Source organism: Nothobranchius furzeri, chromosome 19 (genome assembly GCF_043380555.1).
Source record: "Nothobranchius furzeri strain GRZ-AD chromosome 19, NfurGRZ-RIMD1, whole genome shotgun sequence".
Classification (NCBI taxonomy): domain Eukaryota; kingdom Metazoa; phylum Chordata; class Actinopteri; order Cyprinodontiformes; family Nothobranchiidae; genus Nothobranchius; species Nothobranchius furzeri.
In genome coordinates, this window is record NC_091759.1 from 14,917,118 (window position 1) to 14,938,128 (window position 21,011).

At 42.4% G+C, this 21,011-nt stretch overlaps 2 protein-coding genes across 7 annotated transcripts in view; one reads left to right on the forward strand and one right to left on the reverse strand.

Annotated features, from left to right (window-relative positions):
* Positions 1–21,011, reverse strand: part of LOC129165156 (E3 SUMO-protein ligase ZBED1) — a 267,126-nt gene that overhangs the window by 129,448 nt on the left and 116,667 nt on the right. The window lies entirely within an intron of this gene.
* Positions 135–20,747, forward strand: LOC129164545 (replication protein A 32 kDa subunit). 4 transcript variants are annotated; one of them, XM_054744965.2, is made up of 8 exons: positions 135–2,933; positions 3,023–3,124; positions 10,999–11,112; positions 11,188–11,259; positions 11,348–11,455; positions 16,690–16,776; positions 20,165–20,262; positions 20,439–20,747. In XM_054744965.2, the coding sequence occupies exons 1-8, from the start codon at positions 2,769–2,771 to the stop codon at positions 20,512–20,514; spliced, it is 822 nt and encodes a 273-aa protein (XP_054600940.1). In that variant the 5' UTR covers positions 135–2,768; the 3' UTR covers positions 20,515–20,747. The 4 variants fall into 4 exon arrangements, with proteins under 4 accessions (XP_054600940.1, XP_054600941.1, XP_054600942.1 ...); XM_054744966.2 differs by lacking the exons at positions 20,165–20,262; positions 20,439–20,747 and adding an exon at positions 19,941–20,156 and having other exon boundaries at positions 135–2,821; positions 2,887–2,933; XM_054744967.2 differs by lacking the exon at positions 20,165–20,262.

The window sequence follows — 21,011 nt, forward strand, 5'->3', positions numbered from 1 at the left end:
GTATCAGTTTTGGAAAGATGTAATTTTAGAGTCCAGCTGCACCAGGACCGTCTCTTAAAGTCGATCCAACTGTGGGACGGAGGCCTTTTGAGCATCTTTTCCATTAGGGGGTCCAACACGGGTCAGAGGGTTTGGTTTAGGTTAACAACTAGCACCGTGCCATTCATGGCCCCCCTTCAGTTGTAGGTAGGGATGTCCCGATACAACTGTTTCACTTCCAGTACAATAACCGATAATACAGCCTTCAGTATGTACCGATACCGATGACGGTCTGATACGATATCGGCACAAATCATACACACTTATCTATTTCGTAGTGTGGAATGTATGAAAGGCTTGACCAAGTGATATTATTCAATTGGAGAGCAAGAGCCAGTAACATTAACTAACCATTGGTTGCAAAAATGTGAACCTTAATGGACTGCTTGTATCGGAGATTTTCGATGCAGTCAGATAGGTTGCAGGTTCGATCCTGGCTCCTACCAGAGAATTCTGCTGTTGTGTCCTTGGGCAAGACAATCCCCCTTACCTTCTGGTGGTGGTCTGAGGGACCAGTGGCGCCAATACTCTGCAGCATCGCCTCTGTCCGTGTGCCCCAGGGCAGTTGTGGCTACATCGTAGCTCATCCCCACCAGCATGTGAATGGGTGAATGGCTAATTGTGTCGTGAAGCACCTTGGGGGGGTTGTAGAACCCTAAGAAGGCACTATACAAACACAAGCCATTTACCATTTTCATAATCCGATAGTGTTTTTCGGCCGATATCAAATTACTTCCGATATCGATATTGGAACGGGACATCCCCAGTTGTAGGTCCATATTACAATGGTGTGGTATGGCTAGGGTGGAGTGGAGTGGTGGGCATTACACACTGATTGGGGAAAATAAAAATGTCTTTCTTGCAACATAAACACCAGCATGCTTTTTTTATTTATTTTTTTGCTATCGTTATTCGTACATGGACGTAGCAAGCAAGAGTCCAACTAGCGATTGAAATGCCTTCCTGAAATCAACAGACACCAGACCCCTCAATGGAACTGAAGCTCATAAAGATCTGATGTCAAGAAGGACCACAAAGAAGCCATTTCCCTCCAAGAATACCATCAGTGACAGATTGATATTTTGCTAAAGGTCCATGGATTGGACTGCTGGGGACTAGGGGATGGTTCTCCTTTCTGATTGTCCAGAGCTTCTCAGTCAGTCCTGTGTTTCGCCAGGACTAATTTGAAATTAAGAATTGTGGTCGATCAAGTTTGGTGGTCAAAAAAGCCAAACGCCAACTAATTCTGGTAAACTCAAAGCACAGATGATGATGAAGAATCGGGATTTGCCAGGGTGAACTGCAGAGGTCTTGAAAAAAGGACCAGCCCTGCAACTATTGACTCTGTATCAATTAAGTTGAAAAGTTTTTGACACTCGTGAAATATTTGTAAATCTTCATTAGTAACTATAGAAATGTCAAAGATCTAGGAACACTGAAGCTACCCAGGAAATCAACACTTGTGAACTTAGAGCTGATCCAGGACCAGTTCATTAAAGTTAACCACTGAGAGGTTTTTCATCATTCAGGCTGTGTGATGGGGGTTGTCCACCTCTGAAATAAAAAGCTAATTGATGTGAAATTAAGAAAAACAGCATTGTTCTAAATTACTTAGAAAAACCTCAGCACAGTACCACTCTGCCACCAACCAACCATCTTTGTCACCATGCAGCCTTATGAAGGGCCATTAGAGTTTTACAGCTACAGTCAGGAGTGTTTTTATCCGGCGGCACCATCTAGAGGCTGACAAATGTATTTCAACTGAAGTTGTTCACATCTCTTCCATAGTTATGACCAGAAGCAACACCTCTATACGAGAAAGGGCACCAGCTCTATATCTGTTCCTTTTACTTGAGCCTGTGAGAACAAAATGCATTTGCAAGTTACAAAACTATAACTTTTGGTTTTCTGTCTATATGCTTTTCTTTTTGGGACTCTTAGTTTTTCCTAAAGTTGAAATATTAGCGGCCGGCTGTTTGCCCATCTCTGGTGTTATTGAGCGGAGAACTTCTCACACCAGTGGTGTTCTGGTGCAAAATGCGTAAGTGCGTAATGAATGGAGGACACAGGGGAGTGCGGTGATTTGGTGAGGTCGACAACCAGATGGCCCTATAGTTAGTTTCAGACTAAGCCATATTATTGGTGGAGGTTTTGAGACAAATGCAAGAGAACCACTTCATTCCTTTTTTTGTTTCCTTGTTATATAATTTTTTTATCTCCACAATATAGTTGTACTATGTTAGAATGTCGTCATGGCATGAAAAAAAAGTTTTAAGCTAGCTAATTTAGCATATTTGCTTTAAAGGAAGACACTACAAATAATATTTTATGTTAAAAAAACTTTTGAACTTTGAATGCATAAACCTAAAAGCTTCGCCCCCCTGGTGGATCCTCACACCACACTATGGCCACCTTAACAATATTCACGATCTGCCACTGCATGGAAAATTATTCTGTTAATAACTTTAAAAAAAAGAAAAAAGTTTATGAGTAATCTTTTTGGTCCATATGGAGAATCCAAAGTGCTGGGAGGAGAGGGTGTCAAATGACACCCTTCATTCCAGTTGGTGGCAGTAATGCTTTAAATGTTGCTTGCCAGCTGCCATAACATAAGGAGAAGAAGAAGACAGCTAATTGACTTTGATTCGGCCAACCTGTTGGATAATCTGCTGGTTATCTCTGAGGTTCTGCTGGATTTCTCTGGTGTCCTGGCTGATGTTTGATGCTGCATGTTCATCGAAAAACAGCTGAAGTGGGCTCTGTGTGGCCATGTACAGTCAAGGTATGAACATCTCTGGAGCATCTTTTTAAAATCTGGTACAAAAAAAAAAGTTCTTCCACTGACAGGCCAGCCTCGTGTCAGGCCCAAGAGCCGTGGATCAGATGAATCAAAGGTGAGCCCATCTCGTCTGAACGTTTCCCAGATGAAGTTAAAGGTGTTACTTTAAAGAAATAATTTCATTCTTTGCCAATTTTGACACAGAAATCCCACCTTGAGATTTTGCCGTGCACTGTGTCTCAGCTGCTGTCTGCTTCTCAAGTCACCAGTGATTGCTTTGCTATCAGAGACCGGGAACTCCACCAGGTTTGTTTTCAGAGTGTATTTATCACCAAGAGTTTTAATCACCTCAGTTCGACAGCTAAAGCACATGACATGCACAACTTTACATTTCTGTTTTTAAAACCCAAATATAACTGAAGTCTAAACCCTAGCAGCAATGGGAGTGTTGCATAAACCATCTGAGCTCTGGAGGAATCAAATCTGACATTCTGCACAGCTCATGGCCAACTTTTAACTGCTGTGGAGCAACTTTGTGACATTCTCAATCAGCCTCTGTTTCGTCAGCATGGATCCAGCTCTGCAGACAGATTCCCCCACCGGTTTCTCCCAGCCATTAGTACCGCATATTGCTGTGCCTCTTACTGCAAACATGTTGATGCTGAGCAGGCAGAAATTTAGAGAACTTTTCTGTAACTTTAAATTAAAGATGTGGTGGCTTCCACAAGTGAGTCAGTTCATGCATGAAATATATTTGAACGCCCCCTTGTTATTGATCGGCTCATTACTATGGTGTCCTATAGGACTTCTTCAGGTTTGATAAAACGATCGCTATAACGTCGGCTAATTGGCGTGTGGTATGTTTTGTGTCCGTTTTGGTCTACTTTCTCAGTGCTTAGTTAGTGCTGCTATAGTTTTGAAGGTATTACAAGTTTTATTTCTGAGCAACAGCATCACCATCCATCAACGGTTTTCAGTGTTGGGCAAGTTACTTCAAAACTGTAATGCATTATTTATTACTTGTTACCCTCATTTTAAAGTAATTCATTACATGACAATATTACTGATTTTAAAATGTAAGGCATTACACTACTTTTGCATTACTCTAACCCCCAAATTCCACTACCTCCGGTCCGCCCCCGCCCTCCGCAGCCGCTTGCTTCCGAACTCAATTTTTACTGGTACCCGCTCTACAACGGCTCCGCTCCGGTGCGGAGACCTGAGGTGGGCAAACAAGCATGCGCAGGATTTTCGAGATCTTGCGATACAGTCTGAGTTATAAACGCGGAAGTTAGATCCAAACACCCGTTGTGTGGGAGAAGCATCGAAATGAACTGTTTAATCTGCCCATCATTTGTGTTGAGAGATCAGCAGTGTTTGGATCAACAAAGTGTGACTACTTTGATAGTGGAAACTGTATTTATGGCTTACTCTGTCATGTTCCTGGGAAGGTGTTTAACCCACGACATGAAGAACCATCACAGGACAAAGGCAGAAAGTTCAAACAATGATTTATTAACCCTAACTAAAAGTGTCCTGGAGATATCCAAGTGTGAAGTAGTCGGCAAGAGTCCAAAAGCCAGCAGGGAGGGCAAACGGTGTGACGGGGTTCGTCCAGGAGAGGGAGCCAGATGATGGCGGCAGAGGGCAAGTGAAGCTGGAGGAGAGGTGAACCTTGAGTGTGTAATCCAGGCGGGTTATGGTGACTTCCAGGTAGGTACATCCATCTGTGGTTCAGCGATTCCAAGTATCCTGAAGATGAAACAGACTTGAGTCCAAACACCAAAAAATCCAAGCACAAAAAACCAGATAAATCCAAAAACTGTGACAGCACAAATGTCTGAGCAGAGACCAAGTAAAACCTAGTACTGAGTGGCAAGATTCTACCGTGAGTAGTTAATCATCCAGCGATGTGAAGTGGTTCCCTCTCCTCTTAAATAGAGCTCTGCTGCGGTTGATTAGAGGATCTGCAGCTGCCGCTGATCGGTAATGCCCCACAGCTGGTGAGTGCCCTCTCCTGGAATGACAGTCTTACAAAGATGTTGTGGAGAAGAGGGAGTACTCACCCCGTCACACAACATACTTTTGTGCATTTAAAGTTCAGCCGCCATTGATAGTTGTTAAAAGTTGTTAAACCTGTGCATATGAAACAAAACGCTTTTTGTTTATCGATTTATTGTGAAATAACGGAAGTTGTGCTTGCTCCCTTTCCTGTTGGGCGGTTGTGATTCCTGTCCATTGACTGCGGAGGTGCTCCGGCGTCCGGCAAAAATAGGATCGATACTATTTTTGCAGGACGCCGGAACAGAGCGGCGCACTGCGCCGCACGGCCGCAGTAGTGGAATGGCTCTGATTGACTACAACGGGACCGATTTTGCTGCGGAGTTCGTGCCGGAGCGGAGGTAGTGGAATTTGGGGGTAAGTTACTTTCACCAAAACAACTTCAATATGAATCTGGTAATGTGACGCTCAGTGAACTCATGACACAAATGTGGAAGGTGATGTGGTGTCTGAGCTAGGATTGCTGTTAAAAACAGTCAGATATAATAACAGTGCTTTAAAATGATTGTTTATTAAATAAAAGCAACAACAATCTGTACTCTCAGCACGCTGCCATCTTATATTAACTGAGCAGGGGTGAGGTGGTGGGGGCTCCAAGCCCATATTTGCCTTTGTCCCCAAATGCCTTGATACGGCCCTGGATGTGGGACTGACTTTTGAGGGTGATCTGATTCTGTCTCATAAATGTGTGTTGGGGATAATTCTACCTACTTTTTTCTTTTCAAGCACTTTGTATTGTTCTCTTGATTTTATGTGAATAATTTCCTGCCCTTTCTCTCTCTTACCTTCCTGCATGCTGCATGTTTTCTCCGTCTTCCGGAAAAACTGTTTCCTAGATTATCTACTTTCTGCCCAATCAGCCAAAGGAATCTACCGAAGGCACACAAAAAAAAAAAAGCTTAATATGAGCTGCACTCCAGCAGCAATGAGTTGAAATCACTGGGGCACAGATTATGAACTCAGCTGAAAAGTACATGAAGTACCAGAGAATATGGGCTGATATAAACGATCGCAAACAAATGACTTTGTTTTGGTGGAGCGGTTTTGTGAATATAACAGCGGCCGCGCGCCGGACGCTGCTGGAGTATTTGAGCCGTTACCGCTGCGCCCTCTCTGCTCACAGAATGCCTGCAAAGCCGAGTCCATAAGTGATGTAATATATGTGGATACTGGATCTTTTTTCAGGCTTTCCACAATTTGAATTTTTAGGAAACCCACATCTTGATTCTGGGTTTAAAAATGCTTTGTAATTACCGCGTTACTGACACTTGTACCAAGTAAATATTACCATCCTCTTTCCCTGTAATGCCTTACATTACCACATTACAGTAAAAAGCAATGCATTACAGTAATTAATTACTTTTGCACCGCGTTACTCCCAACACTGACCGTGTTGACAAAATGTAGTGAGCCCAGACATGTGCGGTCTGCACATTATCCAGTATAGAGCTCCGGGAGTTGACGTCACGTTTCCCGGCATGCAACAGTTCAAATCGAAACGGCGCCATTCGGCAGGCAGAAGCCGGCAGCTGGACTGTTATTGTCAGAAAACTTAATCAAACGGGAAATATGGTAGATTCCTGTTGTGCCCCAGGATGCAGAACAGACGCGGACGACACAAGGAATGAGCCATCTACAGGATTCCCTAAGATCCGGAGCGCTGCACACGTTGGATCATTGTAATAAAACGCACTAGTGACCGGGCTGAAATGAAGCTGTGGGATCCCGAGAGTAAAGGTTTTCGCTTATGCAGCGACCACTTCATATCAGGTACTTAAACCAACGTTTCCTCAACTGTGTGTGGTGTTTATTTTAAATGCTTTTATTACGATTCTTAGTGGGCTTCCTAAACTTATTTTGGCGTGGCTTTTTCTGTCTTATTACTCATAGCAGCAAGTAAACATCATGTAAAACGTTGCCTCGTGAGTTCTGCGTGCTGCCGTTAACCGGCTAAGCTGTATTTAATTTTTAAGCAATGTTTGATCAATTGTCAGATCACACATAAAAAGCACTTTGGATTGCTATTATCTGTCTCACCGAGACAGCTCTCAGACAAATCCTGAGACGCTCCTGCCTGACATATTTATTTTATTCATGGAAAAAAATCAGACTAGTGATTTCTCTTGGTGTTCAGTTTATACATTCAAACAGCACAGCACTCTATTTAAACTACTTACATGTAAATCTGTTATTTGTCCATCCATCCATTTTCATCCGCTTTTCCGGAGTCGGGTTGCGGGGGCTGTAGCGTCGAGAGGCCCAGACTTCCTTCTCCCCAGCCGCCGGAGCCAGCTCCTCCGGGTAAATCCCAAGGGGTTCCCCGGCCAGGTCCAGTAAGAAGTCCGCTCCGACAGCTTCTGGCGTCGGAGCGGGCAGTAGCGTCGAGAGTCCCAGACCTCTCCTCAGCTCCTCCGGCCGGGGGAATCCCAAGGGGTTCCCCGGCGGTGTTGTGCCATAAATCGACTCGCTGCCAAAAAATGATTAGCTTAGTTTTTTCAAGTTCGGAAGTTGTTTTAAGTGTTGCTATTTGTCTTAAACGTTCACAATGAGGATATATTAATCCTTTTTGCAATATTTGGGATTGAAAGATGGTTTGTGGTAAGAACTGGCTTTCTTTATGTTACAGCCTTGATACTAAAAAATAAATAAACAATGTAAAATGGCACCCTGTATTGAATGTAAACGTTGTATAAATGGAAATAAACAACTCTCCAGTGATTTGATTTTTTCCCCTTTGATTTTTTCCCCCTTCCTTTCTTGAGTGGCTAATAATTTTTTGGCAGCGAGTCGATTTATGGCACAACACCGGTAAGAAGTCCGCTCCGACAGCTTCTGGCGTTTTTAAAAAGTATCCCAGGGACACGGTAAGGGTCGGAGATGTTTAGTCTATTTAATTTCTGACTATATAAAACGATTTCTTCGTTTTTAAAGTGTGAAGTAAACTCCGACGAAGTAAAATCCAAGCGGATCCCGTTCACGTTCATGGTTTGTTTACCTTTTTTTTCCTGCCAAAATGGCGTCTACTAACTAAGAGTCACGTGGGGTCCGGAGCTCTATTGACAAGGATCTGGATCTCTCCACCTTCAGTCACCTGTGGTCTCTGGTTTAGCAGTCAGGAGGAAGAGGGACTCGGAGTGTGTGAGGCGGTCTACAGCATAGGCCTGATGCCCCATTAGGTGCTGGAGAGCGTAACAGCATTGCCACCATATTGGTTGGGTTCCCCCACTCCTTAAACCCAGCTGGAGTCAAAGCAGAGTGTGCAACTGTGCCTATTTATAGTGCAGCCAACGGTTGCAACAACTGGCACACAATTGAAAACTGATCACATGGGATTACTATTGACTTTTTTTAGCCTACCTGTTGGGATTTTATATAAATGTTTTATATTTTTATGTCTGCCTTTGTGATGAAGCATAACATGTGTTTTAGTTGGGTAAGCACCTTCCTCAGCAGAAATAAATGCACTGGGGGTGAGTGGGGGCGTATCTAAGATGGAAGCTCACTGTTGCACCAGCTCCAGTAGGCAGCACCAGTCCACCAAGTGTCTACATATATGATATCTGTAGTCTACAGTGCTATCAAACGACAGCTTTTCACTCTCACTATTTTTGCAGCTTTGACTTCAAAGCTTTTAAGTCCTCTAGGGCCCCTTTGTGGCCTGGGGGCCGGAAGTGATTGCATTCGTTGAGTGTTATGTGGAATCTGCTCCAACCCAAGTTTTAGAATGAATGAAGCTTCTTGAATGAGAGGGGAACTGTCTTAAACATAAACAGAAGTCCAGTTGATTTCATTTAAAACTCAAGATCGTCACTTCCTGGATGGCCAAGAATCTACACCAGCTCTCGGGTAAATCAGAATTCTGGACCGGGTAAGATTGTGCCCCCTGTTATTTTTAGAATGGTATGATAACATACTTAAAGCTAACTGGCTGAATTAAGAATTTTTGTGAACACAATTTTTTTTACTAAATTGAAGTAACTTCCTTTTGTAAATGCAGCGTTACACTAATTGTGTAGATTGAGACATGTATTTTGGGGCTTCCTGTAGATTATGCAGGCCAGAATAAATCTTTTGATGAATACTATTTGTTTTTTTTATTCATTTACTAGGTGTCCTGAAATCCACCAATATGCCATTTTATTGCAGTTCTCCTCACTTCAAAAGTGACCATACTACAGGGTGACACTTTCCACCCCAGGTACAGGGTGACACTTTCCACCCCAGGTGCCACTGTTTGGACAGAGCTGAGTCAGCTGCTACAACACAAAGGTGTCTGCAAAGGCCCTGTACACGTTTGTGAAGTTGGACCCATATGGTCAGCTTTAGATATCTGTGATCGGGGAAGTAGTACAAGCATGGATTTTTAACTCGAGTTGCATTTCTCCCATGGGAAAATACTGCCATGCTTTTCAGCTTGAAGTACTTTTTAAGGAATGGGTTGATTTCTTCTTGTAAAAAGTTGAGTGCAAAGACAATTTTTCTCCATCTCAAGAGAAGTGAATACAGAAATTTGAAGTCAGGCACTTTAAACTCGCATCATAAATGATCTGATTTGGGAGATTAAACACATTCGTGTTTGTATTCCAAAGAGCAATGGTCAAGCTGTTTCTAATTATGTAAAGATAAAAGTCCGGAGTGGCCTGCCTGTAGCCCAATGCTGCATCAGAAGGATGTGTCCCTTCACATGGTCTTTCCAAATAATTCATGTCTCGAAACTTGGGTGAGCTCATTGCAAAAGAGCTGTGTGGAGATCCGCAAAGGCATCACATCTGAAGGATATTGGACTTTGCGAGACAAGCAACTTTTTTTCTTCTACCATTTTTGTCCTGCTGGCTTCTGGTATGGCTCAGCTTGACAGTGATGTGGACGCAGGACTCATTCTCCCTCAGTTTCTCTGCCTTGGGCCAATCTGGAATGTGTCCCTCATAATTCAAAATGGTAGATGGCACATTAGGAAAGTGCTTTGTGCAGGCATCGTACTTCACAGCTACGGCATTGGAGAAATCGCATGGATTGATGACGATCTCGCAAATTATACAGACGTTTTTGAGTGAATTTCCCTCCACTGAGGTTGCCAAAGGAAAGACATACACTTTGATGGCTGTCGTGTCTGGAGAAGCTTGACAATAGATGGTCTGTGGCATTGCACTGAATACTGCAGGTCAGCTCCATATGTGTGGGAGCTGTAAGATGACGTGGGGTGTCAGCAGCATCAGACAAGACTGATACAACCACAGTAGAGTGAACGATGTTGGGCTATAAATGGACCCATTGGAATTTGGGGAGGGAGAGAGGCCAGAGACCCAATAATCAAAGGCAAACATTGTGATGCCATGTCTGTTCCATAGTCTTTGTTTCACTCTTTTTAGTCTTTTGTATTTTTGATTTGCAAACACAAGTGACTGATGGTGAGATCCAAACCCTGTGACAGTGAAAATGTGACTTGACACAAAGCTTAATTTGGGGTATATTTATTTTTTTGAGTTATCTAGTCCTGGTTTGTATGTATTTTAGTTTTATTGGTACCAGTTCTAGTGTGATCCAAAAGAAAACAATTAGTTGAAGTTTCACAAATGAAATCAAGGTTTATATTTATCCTCATACAAAAATGTTAATCCATTTAGCTGGGATTACCATTTAGCACATTTCTAGAGTTAAACTCCAGAGTAAAAGATGAAAAGTTAAAAATGTATCTATTCTATCTGATGCTTTGTCATTTTAGGGTCAAACATCTCTAACAGCAAGGCTCTGCTTTCTAGAGACCCAAGGACGTCTTCAAATGGGCACTTTACAATTAATTCTGTTAACTTGAAATAGATATTTCTTGCAGTGGCTGCATCGTTTCTTTCAATTTAGACATTAGAACTAGGTCTTAGTCATTAGCAAAATGAAAGGTTTTAAAATCTTAAACTGAGAACGCAAGCGAGCTCGCTGTCCGGCAGTAAAGCTGTAAAACGTTTTCTCACCTTTAAACATTTTAAATGCTGACTTCCATGGGTAAGTGTTGGTTTCATGACATTTTTGCCATGTCTTTACTATATTAAACAATTCTGTTAAAAGGACATTTTTATTGGTCTATTTCACCAATAAGTGTTTGCCCAGAGCTCGTCTTGTTTCAGGTTTCAGTCGTGGGGATCGTCCGAGGAATTGTTCCAGATTTAAGCAACGTTCAACTCTTTGTAGATGACGTGACGGGCCCTCCTCTAAATGTGAAGCTGTGGATCAACATGGAGGCCAGTGGTGTTATTACTCAAATATAGCAAACACATCTAGGTTGTTGCAAAATGATCACTTATGTGTTTTTCCAGGACCGCTCTTTGATGAGCTCTGCTCCTCCAGGAACCTACGTGAAGGTGATAGGAAGTCTACGTAACTCCGACGTAAGAAAAACTAAATAAAATAAAGACATAATGGAGTCCAATGAAATGTTATGAAGATGTGTGATGCTAGCATTTTCGCCCTTCATAGGGTCAAAGGTCATTACTGGCGATGAGTGTTCGCTGCATCAAAGACCTGAACGAAATCACATCTCACATGTTAGAAGTGGTACAAGTTCACATGCAGCTCTTTGGAAAGGTAACTGGTGTAATCGTTTCAGACTACAGGACTGATGGTTCAATTTATGGCTATGGGAAGAAAAAAGTCTCAAAAGATCTGTGTGAGTGTGTATCTAGATTTGTGTATCTAGATTTGTGCGTGCCTAACTAAAGATTTGTGTGTGTGTGTGTGTGTGTGTGTAACTCTTGATTTGTAACTTGCTTACATTTTTGTGTGTAACTTCAGCTCCTACACATACAAATTATTGAACACACACACACACACACACACACACACACACACACACACACACACACACACACACACACACACACACACACACACAAATCACCTGGTACACATTAACAAAACTACATTACACACAAATCAATTTACAAGTACAAAATCCTTTTGAGACTGTTTTCTCACCTGACTGATTTGTGCGTACGTGGTGCGTTTGAATGCTGGGTGGAAGCTGAGAAATTTGAGTTTCCTTTGTAATTAGTCTAAATTTGTGTTGACGGGACAAATATGTTTTTCTGTGGAAAAATATACTATCTCGGGATCCTGCAGTTTCAAAATATAGATCTACATTTAATTTTCAATCATCTAAAATTGTTTTAGATATATATGCATTTATGAGCCATGCAAACGTAGTCAAAGGTTTAAAAGAAATTATTAATAAATGGCAGAGTGATTCTGACTGGAAAAAGCAGGCTTCAATCCAGGAGAAGGCACAAGATGGTGCAACATCCTGGTGGCTTTCCCTCTGAAGTAAGTAAAAGTAAATCTAGCATGCTTTGCAGTCAGTTTATGAGACCGCTATTATTTTAGACCATTTAAGATATTTTATAGGTCTGAAAGATTGACACACTGTCCCCAGACAAGGGCCAGTTTGTGTGTTCACAATAATATGTAAACTGCCCCAATGTTATTGTGCACACCATTGACATATAAATATTGGACAATGGGTTTCCATAGGCTCCAATAACACGTTTTTGAAGAAAAATGGAAGGTGGCCACCACCGCCATTTTGACCATGTCACAGGTTCCGTCAAGCCCAGGCAATTCCACAAAAGGGAAGAGAGGTGAAGCTGAGGGTGGGGCTGTAAGGCTGGGATCAACTGACGACACCCGGTCGAACTAGTGTAAACGTGCGAGCTGTAATGGCTCGGCTCGTAGTCTCAGGACCAAAAGAAGAGAAAGAAGAGGCGAAATGTCTTTGGAGTACGGGAACACGTCTCCGTTTATTTATTACCGAACCGGTTAGCTCAACTCCCTGCGCGCGAATGACCCACGGGAGAGAGAGACTGGTGACTCCACCCTTCAGTCCAGGAGTTCAAAGTTCGCCGCACATGCGCACAACACATCACCCGCTTACAGTCGTCCCCCCTTCACAAAAGAAATGACCCCATTTCTGAACAACATCGTGAACAAACAGTGTAGAAAAAAAATAAAAGTATCAAATACAACATGGTGCTACCCGTACAAAACAAAAGAAAATACAAACTCCAAACCATTACCCCATCACAAAATCAGCAAAACGTGCTGGTGGTTTGGCACACCGCCCAGCACGAGAAACCTGTACTGGAGTACCCATAGGAAAAGAGGACCCCTCCAAACTAAGGCCGGAACTAACACCAAACTCAGGTGGGGGAATCGAGGTCCCTGAATCATAACCATCTGGTGACAGAGCAAGGCCTGGAGGCCCGAGAGATGGTAAACACACAGATGGAGCCCGGGACGGGCCAGTCAGTGGAAAGGTCACAGGAAGGCAGTAGCGCCGTAGTCGGTCATAGTGTACAGTTTGGATGGGAGCCTCATCTCCAAATGGGCTACTGATCACATAGGTAACCCCAACCACGTTGTCCCTGTCCAGTCTAGTGGGCAAAAGAGCAGCCAAATTGGCGGTGTAACTCCGTCTTCCCGCCCCTCGGGTTTGGGCGCGAACCGCAGCCTCAAACTGTTTAATCCACGTAGCGAATAGTTTACGCCCGTCGCCACAAAATGGCGCGGGCAGCTCCACTCTGATGTTACACACATCCTCAGTCCAACCTGCACCAAGCTTGTCCTCGTCCAAACCGGTACAAGAGCCTCCGAACATTGTCCTGCGGTCCTGCGTAGCCTTCTCACGAGCCACGTCCCGGGGGTGAACGTCGCCAAACACCGCTGCCACCAATGTAAACGTGCGAGCTGTAATGGCTCGGCTCGTAGTCTCAGGACCAAAAGAAGAGAAAGAAGAGGCGAAATGTCTTTGGAGTACGGGAACACGTCTCCGTTTATTTATTACCGAACCGGTTAGCTCAACTCCCTGCGCGCGAATGACCCACGGGAGAGAGAGACTGGTGACTCCACCCTTCAGTCCAGGAGTTCAAAGTTCGCCGCACATGCGCACAACACATCACCCGCTTACACTAGCTACAAGCTAACCTGAAGCTAACCCAAAGCTAATGCGGAGGTGGGAGCTAAGCTAACGGAGGTAGCAACCTAGCTACAACTGGAGTTAACTGTGCACAACACCAGAGCTTCTGAGTCAGAGATACGCCGGGCTGACCGCTGGGTAAAACCGGGTGGAACACAGAGGTCTCCCGAAAGCTGCTGAAAGCCGTCAGCCCGCGCAGCAGACAGAAGCCGCGATCAGACAGAGATGCGCCGAGCTGCGGGGAGGGGAGAACGGGTGGAAAACATTGGTTTCCCTCCACAAGCCGATAGTGGGAACCCAGCTCCACCAACATGTTATATTTCAACCCATTTTCTAAAGTGCAGCATTATGTTAAATGCACTGGGTTTTACCCTATTATGTTAAAATCTAAGCTCAGCTCGGCAGTGACCTAAAATACATAAATATAATTTTACTTACAGAAAAAAAATGAAGTGGAGACTCCTTGGATGCTCTATTAGTGCAATTAATGCCACAGCAAGTCATTTTGTCCAACAATTGCACAAATAATACCCCCCCCCCAAAAAAAAAAAACCGCACAAATGCTACAACTAATGGTCTAAGTTGAGAGACTGAAAATAATCGAACAGTTCAGACTGAGGCCTTTCCACGGAGCTAGCTCTGTGGTCACGTGGGTCTGATGCTCATTATTTATACAGAATTTTAGACTTTTAATACACTTAAACAGAAGAGTGAGAAAAAATTTCACCCCCCCCTCAGAGTTGTCATGAGTGTAAACTAGATCATTTAAACCAAAAACATGTTTTGGTACCAGGCTGTAAACATGTTTATTTCTGCTGTGAAATTAGTATTTTTAACATGGGAGTCAATGAGGATTTGCTCGCTTCTGACACCAGCCCCTAGTGGATGAGGGTGGAACTGCAATTTATTTCATTTCCGCCTTTGCTTCAATTTTTCACCCGTATTGTTGGGGCTTGGTGCACACACATAAACTGGCCCGAGAAGCGTTTCCTTGTCTGGTGAATGCTGGGAGTTGTGGTCTGACTTGTTCAGTGAATTTTTTTGTCCATCATAGTTTGTGATGCATTCAAAACCACACCAACTACACAGGCAAGTCAATAGAGTTGTGCATTGAAGTTTCTAAATTATTTAAAACCATTTGTATTAGGTGGATTTTAAAGAGGTTGTAAGCTAACCTAGCAAAACCACAATGCTAAGCAGCATTTTTGCCCTTGATGTAATCTGAACAAATTAAAATGCCAGTGTGGCGATGCAACTAAATCATTCATTCTATTCATTTGACAGAGCACAAACACTATTCTGTATTCCTACTTATGTTCACAACAGCCTGTAATGGCTAACATAGCTTAGCTCACACAGATGTTAGCGCCTGCTAACACAGAAATGGGAACAGTGTATCAATCTGTCAGCCCTATAAAACGTCTGAAATTGTCTCATTGAAACCAGACTGCAAAGTGTGCAGGTTTAACTTTTACTTCAGAGGAAAGATCACCATAGGGAGCCTAACTCTCCTCCCTTTCCAGTCAGCTCATGAGTCCCAGAAGAATGAAAACATTTATGTAAGTCAACGAGGCTAAAAGCGCTATTTTCTAATCGCTTTGCCTTACGCCCTGGACCGTACACATGATGTACTGCAATTTGAATGAAAACTAATGATGGGTGTTTTGACCACGCCTGTCATGTACTTTAAGATTTATCAGCTTGTAAAAGTTCTTAATTAGCCTGACTACATCAGCACGTCACCACAGAATCTCCTATCCCCTAGCGGAGCTGCTACTTACCAAATGACCAGATTTATGGTGTTTCTTTCCTCCTGAAGGAAGGATTTGAGGTTCGCTGAACTAACAGCCATTTTCCCTCTGTTTTTCTCTGTTTCTGGTTCTATGACATCATTTTAGTTACGCACACACAAATTCACACACACACATACATACACATACATACATACATACATACATACATACATACATACATACATACATACATACATACATACACACACACACACACACACACACACACACACACACACAGATCTTTTGAGACTTTTTTCTGCCCATATGGCTGCCTTAACCTCAACATGCACACATCAGAGCTAGAGGGGTGATCTTTCTTGGGTATCATATTGGCAACAACATTTTTAAGTCAGAACTTTTAAATAACTTGTAGAAATCTGAGTACCAGAACAAGGTTGTAGGACATATATGGGTTGGGCTTGCATAGAGGTGGGAATCGAAAACCAATTATTGTTAAGTGGTTTCCATTGTTTCAATTCCCTAGGAATTGTTAACCATTTTTGCAAACAATTGCCTTATCAATTCCTGGGTGAATATGACATCACCATGCACATTGTGTAAATTGCACAAGCTACGTTGCGTAGTTTACGCATTTACTCAGCAGGAAACATAGCCCGCAAACTCTCAAGTTTGGTCTTGTTTGCGTCACTTGCTTTTATGTACACACACCTCCACACTAGCAGACTCCAGCATCAAAAATCTGACCTGTGGTGAGAGTCTTGAGTCTTCCAATTTTGCTAAAGCTATAGCACCACTACACTGTACAAAAAGACGACTCTGCCTTCACAAGGAGGAGAACATTTGGAAAGGTCTTTCCAAATGATACCAGGTACAATTGATTATCATTAACAAACTGACAGTAATAATGCACAAGACTGTGCAATTACATTTTGCCAGCTATTGATTTATTCGGGAACTCATTTGAAAGAATCGACAAGTTCATTAATATTGATAAAAATCAGTTCCCACCCCTAGCCTTACAGTTTGGACTAATGGGTTTCATTACATGACCAGCAGGTTAATGGTTTTCTTTTTCTTTCTTTTTCCTAATTTAGGATTTTGACATGAACATGAACACTACTGCATTCTTACAACCATATGGAAGCAACAAGCCAATGGGTTTGTCCACAATCCAGAGCCAGGTTGGTGGTTTAAGGGGCCGTTTCACCCAACTTATCTGTGTTCCCACTTCAAATGATCCATCATTCATTCATAAGCAAAGTTTATTAATTATTGGATCAGTACATAGTTGCATGCCTTATCTTAATGATTTTGTGGCTTTTATTAAGTTGATTCTGTCTATATTCCTGCTGAAGCCATTGATCTGACCGACCATAAACTATTGATGACGTGATTTCGAAAGATCCGAAATCAGATGGAAAAGATCGGATTTAAACAAATAAAACAATAATTACTAAAATTCCTCCTGAGATGGATTTTCCAACAGGATATTCGTGGCTTAGTTTACTTTTAACAAGTTCCACCGTATCAATATTCATAGTTTCTTGGACAAAAACCCTAACATCACACAATTAATGTCCAATGGAAATTCAAACACCAAAACATGTAAAAACAAGCCTCGATCTCGGCCTTTCCCTTCAGCTGTTGCTGCAGCAAATCGGTCTCCATAAAGTCGTTTTCCATTACCAATCCTCCTAGTTCACTGACTACAAACACAGAGCCAGCTGACACTAAAAGATACGTTAAACAATGAAATTGCAGACGAACAGCAAAAAGTTGGGTTCCTCAGTCTGTGGTAGCTATAGGTGTTGAGCAGAGAAAAGTGAGCCTGCTAGCTGTGGTGCCACATGCCTGCCCCATTCCGGGAATGCGTCACTCAAAGCCGCGAATTGGAGAAGTAAACCATTAGAAATATGAGCAACGAGGCTGCTTCTAAACATATCCATTAACAGTTTTTTTATCAATATACTTCCGGAGCGAATTGTTTTTTAGCAATTTAACTTAGAAAATAACAAATACAGTAAAAGAAATACAAAAATTATAATTTAAAAAGCTTACAGGACAACTTAGGTGTGTTTTCCTATTTAATTTCATTAATACTGAATCTGATCAGGACTGTGTAGCAATAAATATAGATTCATATCTATTTCAAATGTTGTGAAGACTTAGCTTGTCTTCGTCATTTAAAATTTTATATTAAATAACTCGGGGCACCACCCAGTTTTGTGTGGGTGAACTGGGACACTGGATTTAATATTTTCATATTCTCAATGTAATCGGTCTCAAAGTTAACACCACATTGTAATCTTAAAGCTGAATTCTTGTCAGAATGCGCCGGCTCTTCTCGAGATCGCTAGGCAATGATCAGGCAGGGTATAAGTTTTGTGAATTTATTACAAACATCAGTTGTGACACTTGACAAAGAGAACCAAACACAGCTTATTGTTTCATGCATGAGAATAATTAAGTGGATAAACACAAGGCTTTATGGCAGTGCTATGACATAACTAGTCTGTAATAAAAGTGGAAATTTGGTGACACATAGGATTATAGTAAATATTAGGAATAACTGCTGTAAGAACAAGTGTGCGTGTGTGTGTGTGTGTGTGTGTGTGTGTGTGTGTGTGTGTGTGTGTGTGTGTGTGTGTGTGTGTGTGTGTGTGTGTGTGTGTGTGTGTGTGTGTGTGTGTGTGTGTGTGTGTGTGTGTGTGTGTGTGTGTGTGTGTGTGTGTGTGTGTGTGTGTGTGTGTGTGTGTGTGTGTGTGTGTGTGTGTGTGTGTGTGTGTGTGTGCATTCCTATGGGTATAGGAATACAGGAGGGTGTGTGTGTGGGTGGATAAGGATTCGTGTGCGGCAGAGAAAGAAGATGAATCTTGAGAGATAAACGGGAATTTGGTTCGAAGATAACAAGCCATAAAAGTTTAAGTCTGAACTCACTAATTGGGCTTAGCAGGAAAAGTCAGCCAGATAAAAATGCTTCACAGACCTTTTCTCCGTTGCCAAAGAGGTGTCCTGTGGGCTGGTTCAGCCAGTCCAGAAGCTTGAATGTGGCCTTCAGGGGCCATAGGACTTTTTGGCACCTCAGCTCAGGTCAACAGGCATCTGTGGATTGGAGAATGATGCGTCCCTCCACCGTGGCTGACTTTAAGGTCCTCAACTCAGCTGCACCGAAACGTGGAATTCAGAGCGCGAGTCCAGATTCACAAACGGTGCCGAATCAGAACTGTTCCTAATTGCTTTCAACTCTTAATGCGCAAACTTCTTGAACGTGACAACTTCCAGTTGTGTGTGGGACGTCAAAACAAAACAAACGAAGTTGCCTCTGTCCTGCCGAAACTTTTGAGAGCTAATGGCTTGGTTTCTTTAGAGCGTAGGTTTCTTGCTTGGCCAAGATGGAAAAGCCAAGCAGAGGTTTGCTTAAGGCATCTGTGGTTCTTAAACTGCCGCCACGAGGTTCGGATGGGTGCTTATATAACCTTTTGGGCATGCCCACCTGTATCTCACTCAAAAACCACTGGAGGGCACTGTGGCTCTTCCAAATAAACTCTACCTTCTCCAAGATGGAAAGTCCATGATCACAGTGTAGCAGTTGTTCATATAAAGCCTCAAAAAGCATTACTTTAGCATCAAAGTATTACTTTAAACAAGAAAGAATAAAATGCATGTCTTAAAACTGGACAGTTTTACCATTAGCATGAATTTTAACTGGAGAAACACCAAATGAGAGAGGTTTAACATAAAAGAAAACACAAAAACAAACAGTTTAGGTTTGTGGCGGATAAGATTATAATTTAGAGCACCTTGATTTCTATTTTAAGGGTAAACAACCTAAACACCTTATCTGATTGTAGAAAAACAGGAATGCAAGGTTTATAAAGACTCAGGTCTTGAAGCTCCCAGGAGGACCTAAAAGAAATTTTACGACTTCCCCTATCTTGAGAAAAGGGTCAGTCTGAGGTTGATGTAAAACAGCCCAGTCTTCTGATATCACTTGCGCCTCCTGATTGGCGCAGAAGGGAGGCCAGTCAAATTGGTGCAATTCACGGTCCTGGGAGAGAGTGGTAGGAGGTAATCAGAATGCTGAAACTGCGGGCCAGTTTCAAATTCCCCTTTTTTGTTTTCTTATGCTAAATGTGAGGGGAAAAACTTTGTGGAAATAGTTAGGTTCTCCTTTGTGTGAATGCAAACAAAGTTAATCTGAGGATATAAAATGTGGATTTCCGCTACAACTGTATATCGGCAGATACTCTAAATCAAATGACTCAGACTCTGACTGGGAGCAAGTAGAATGTAATTGGAACATCTCCAGCTATTTTGTTTAAACCTCTTTATAAAATGTTTAAAGGACACATTGGAGGGACTGTGTCTTTCGACTGGCCGGGGAATGCCTTGGGATTCCCCCAGAAGAGCTGGCCCTATTAGCTGGGGAGAGGGAAGTCTGGGCGTCTGCTTAAGCTGCTATCCCCACGACCCGACTCCAGATGAGTGGTTGAAAATGGATGGATGGATGGAAAATGTTTAAATCCAGTGAAATCTGTGTGAATGGAACAATTGTTAACTTTCCGTCAGGTGTTCAGTGTAATCCAGATGTTCTCAGTCCACACAGAGGGTATCAGTTTCCATGACCTGAGCAGTAAACTGGACTACCTCAGCTTGAAGGACATCAGGTGCTCTGATCTCTTGAAAATTTGCTCCACATCAGATTTTGACTTTACCCCTTTAACATGAGAAATTAAGGGATTTGTGATTTAATTGAACCCTAAATTAGGATTAAGGGATTTTAGGATAGCTCCACACTTGTGAATCATAATGTTTGACCATATAAATATATATTTTTCCCCAGAACTTCCATGGCTTTTCTCATCAATGAAGGTCATGTCTTCCACACGGTTGATGAGCAACATTTCAAGTCAGCATAGCATTCAGTTCAAGTGGAAACATAAAAATTAATATTGGGTATTAAAATGTGAAATGACGTAAAATAGTTCTTCTGAACTGCTGTTTGTTTTTTTACTGAAACAAAAGAAAGTACTTTTTGTTTAATATTTTTGATGCTCCGGTGTGTTGTCCCCTACTTTTGTTAAAGCTAAAATTCATCTATGGAGCTTGTTGTAACTTGTTCATTTTTCTGTGAATAAAGCAAAGTTTAAAACATTTCTTGAGCCTCCATGCTAGAGAGAGTCCCTGGTGAGAACTAGTTTCCATTGGACTCTCTCTGGCTGGTCTTTAATTTCCAGCCTTCAGTGCAAGCCAAATATTAATTGCTTAGCTCAACCCTCCAACACACACACACACACACACACACACACACACACACACACACACACACACACACACACACACACACACACACACACACACACACACACACACACACACACACACACACACACACACACACACACACTTTTCTCGA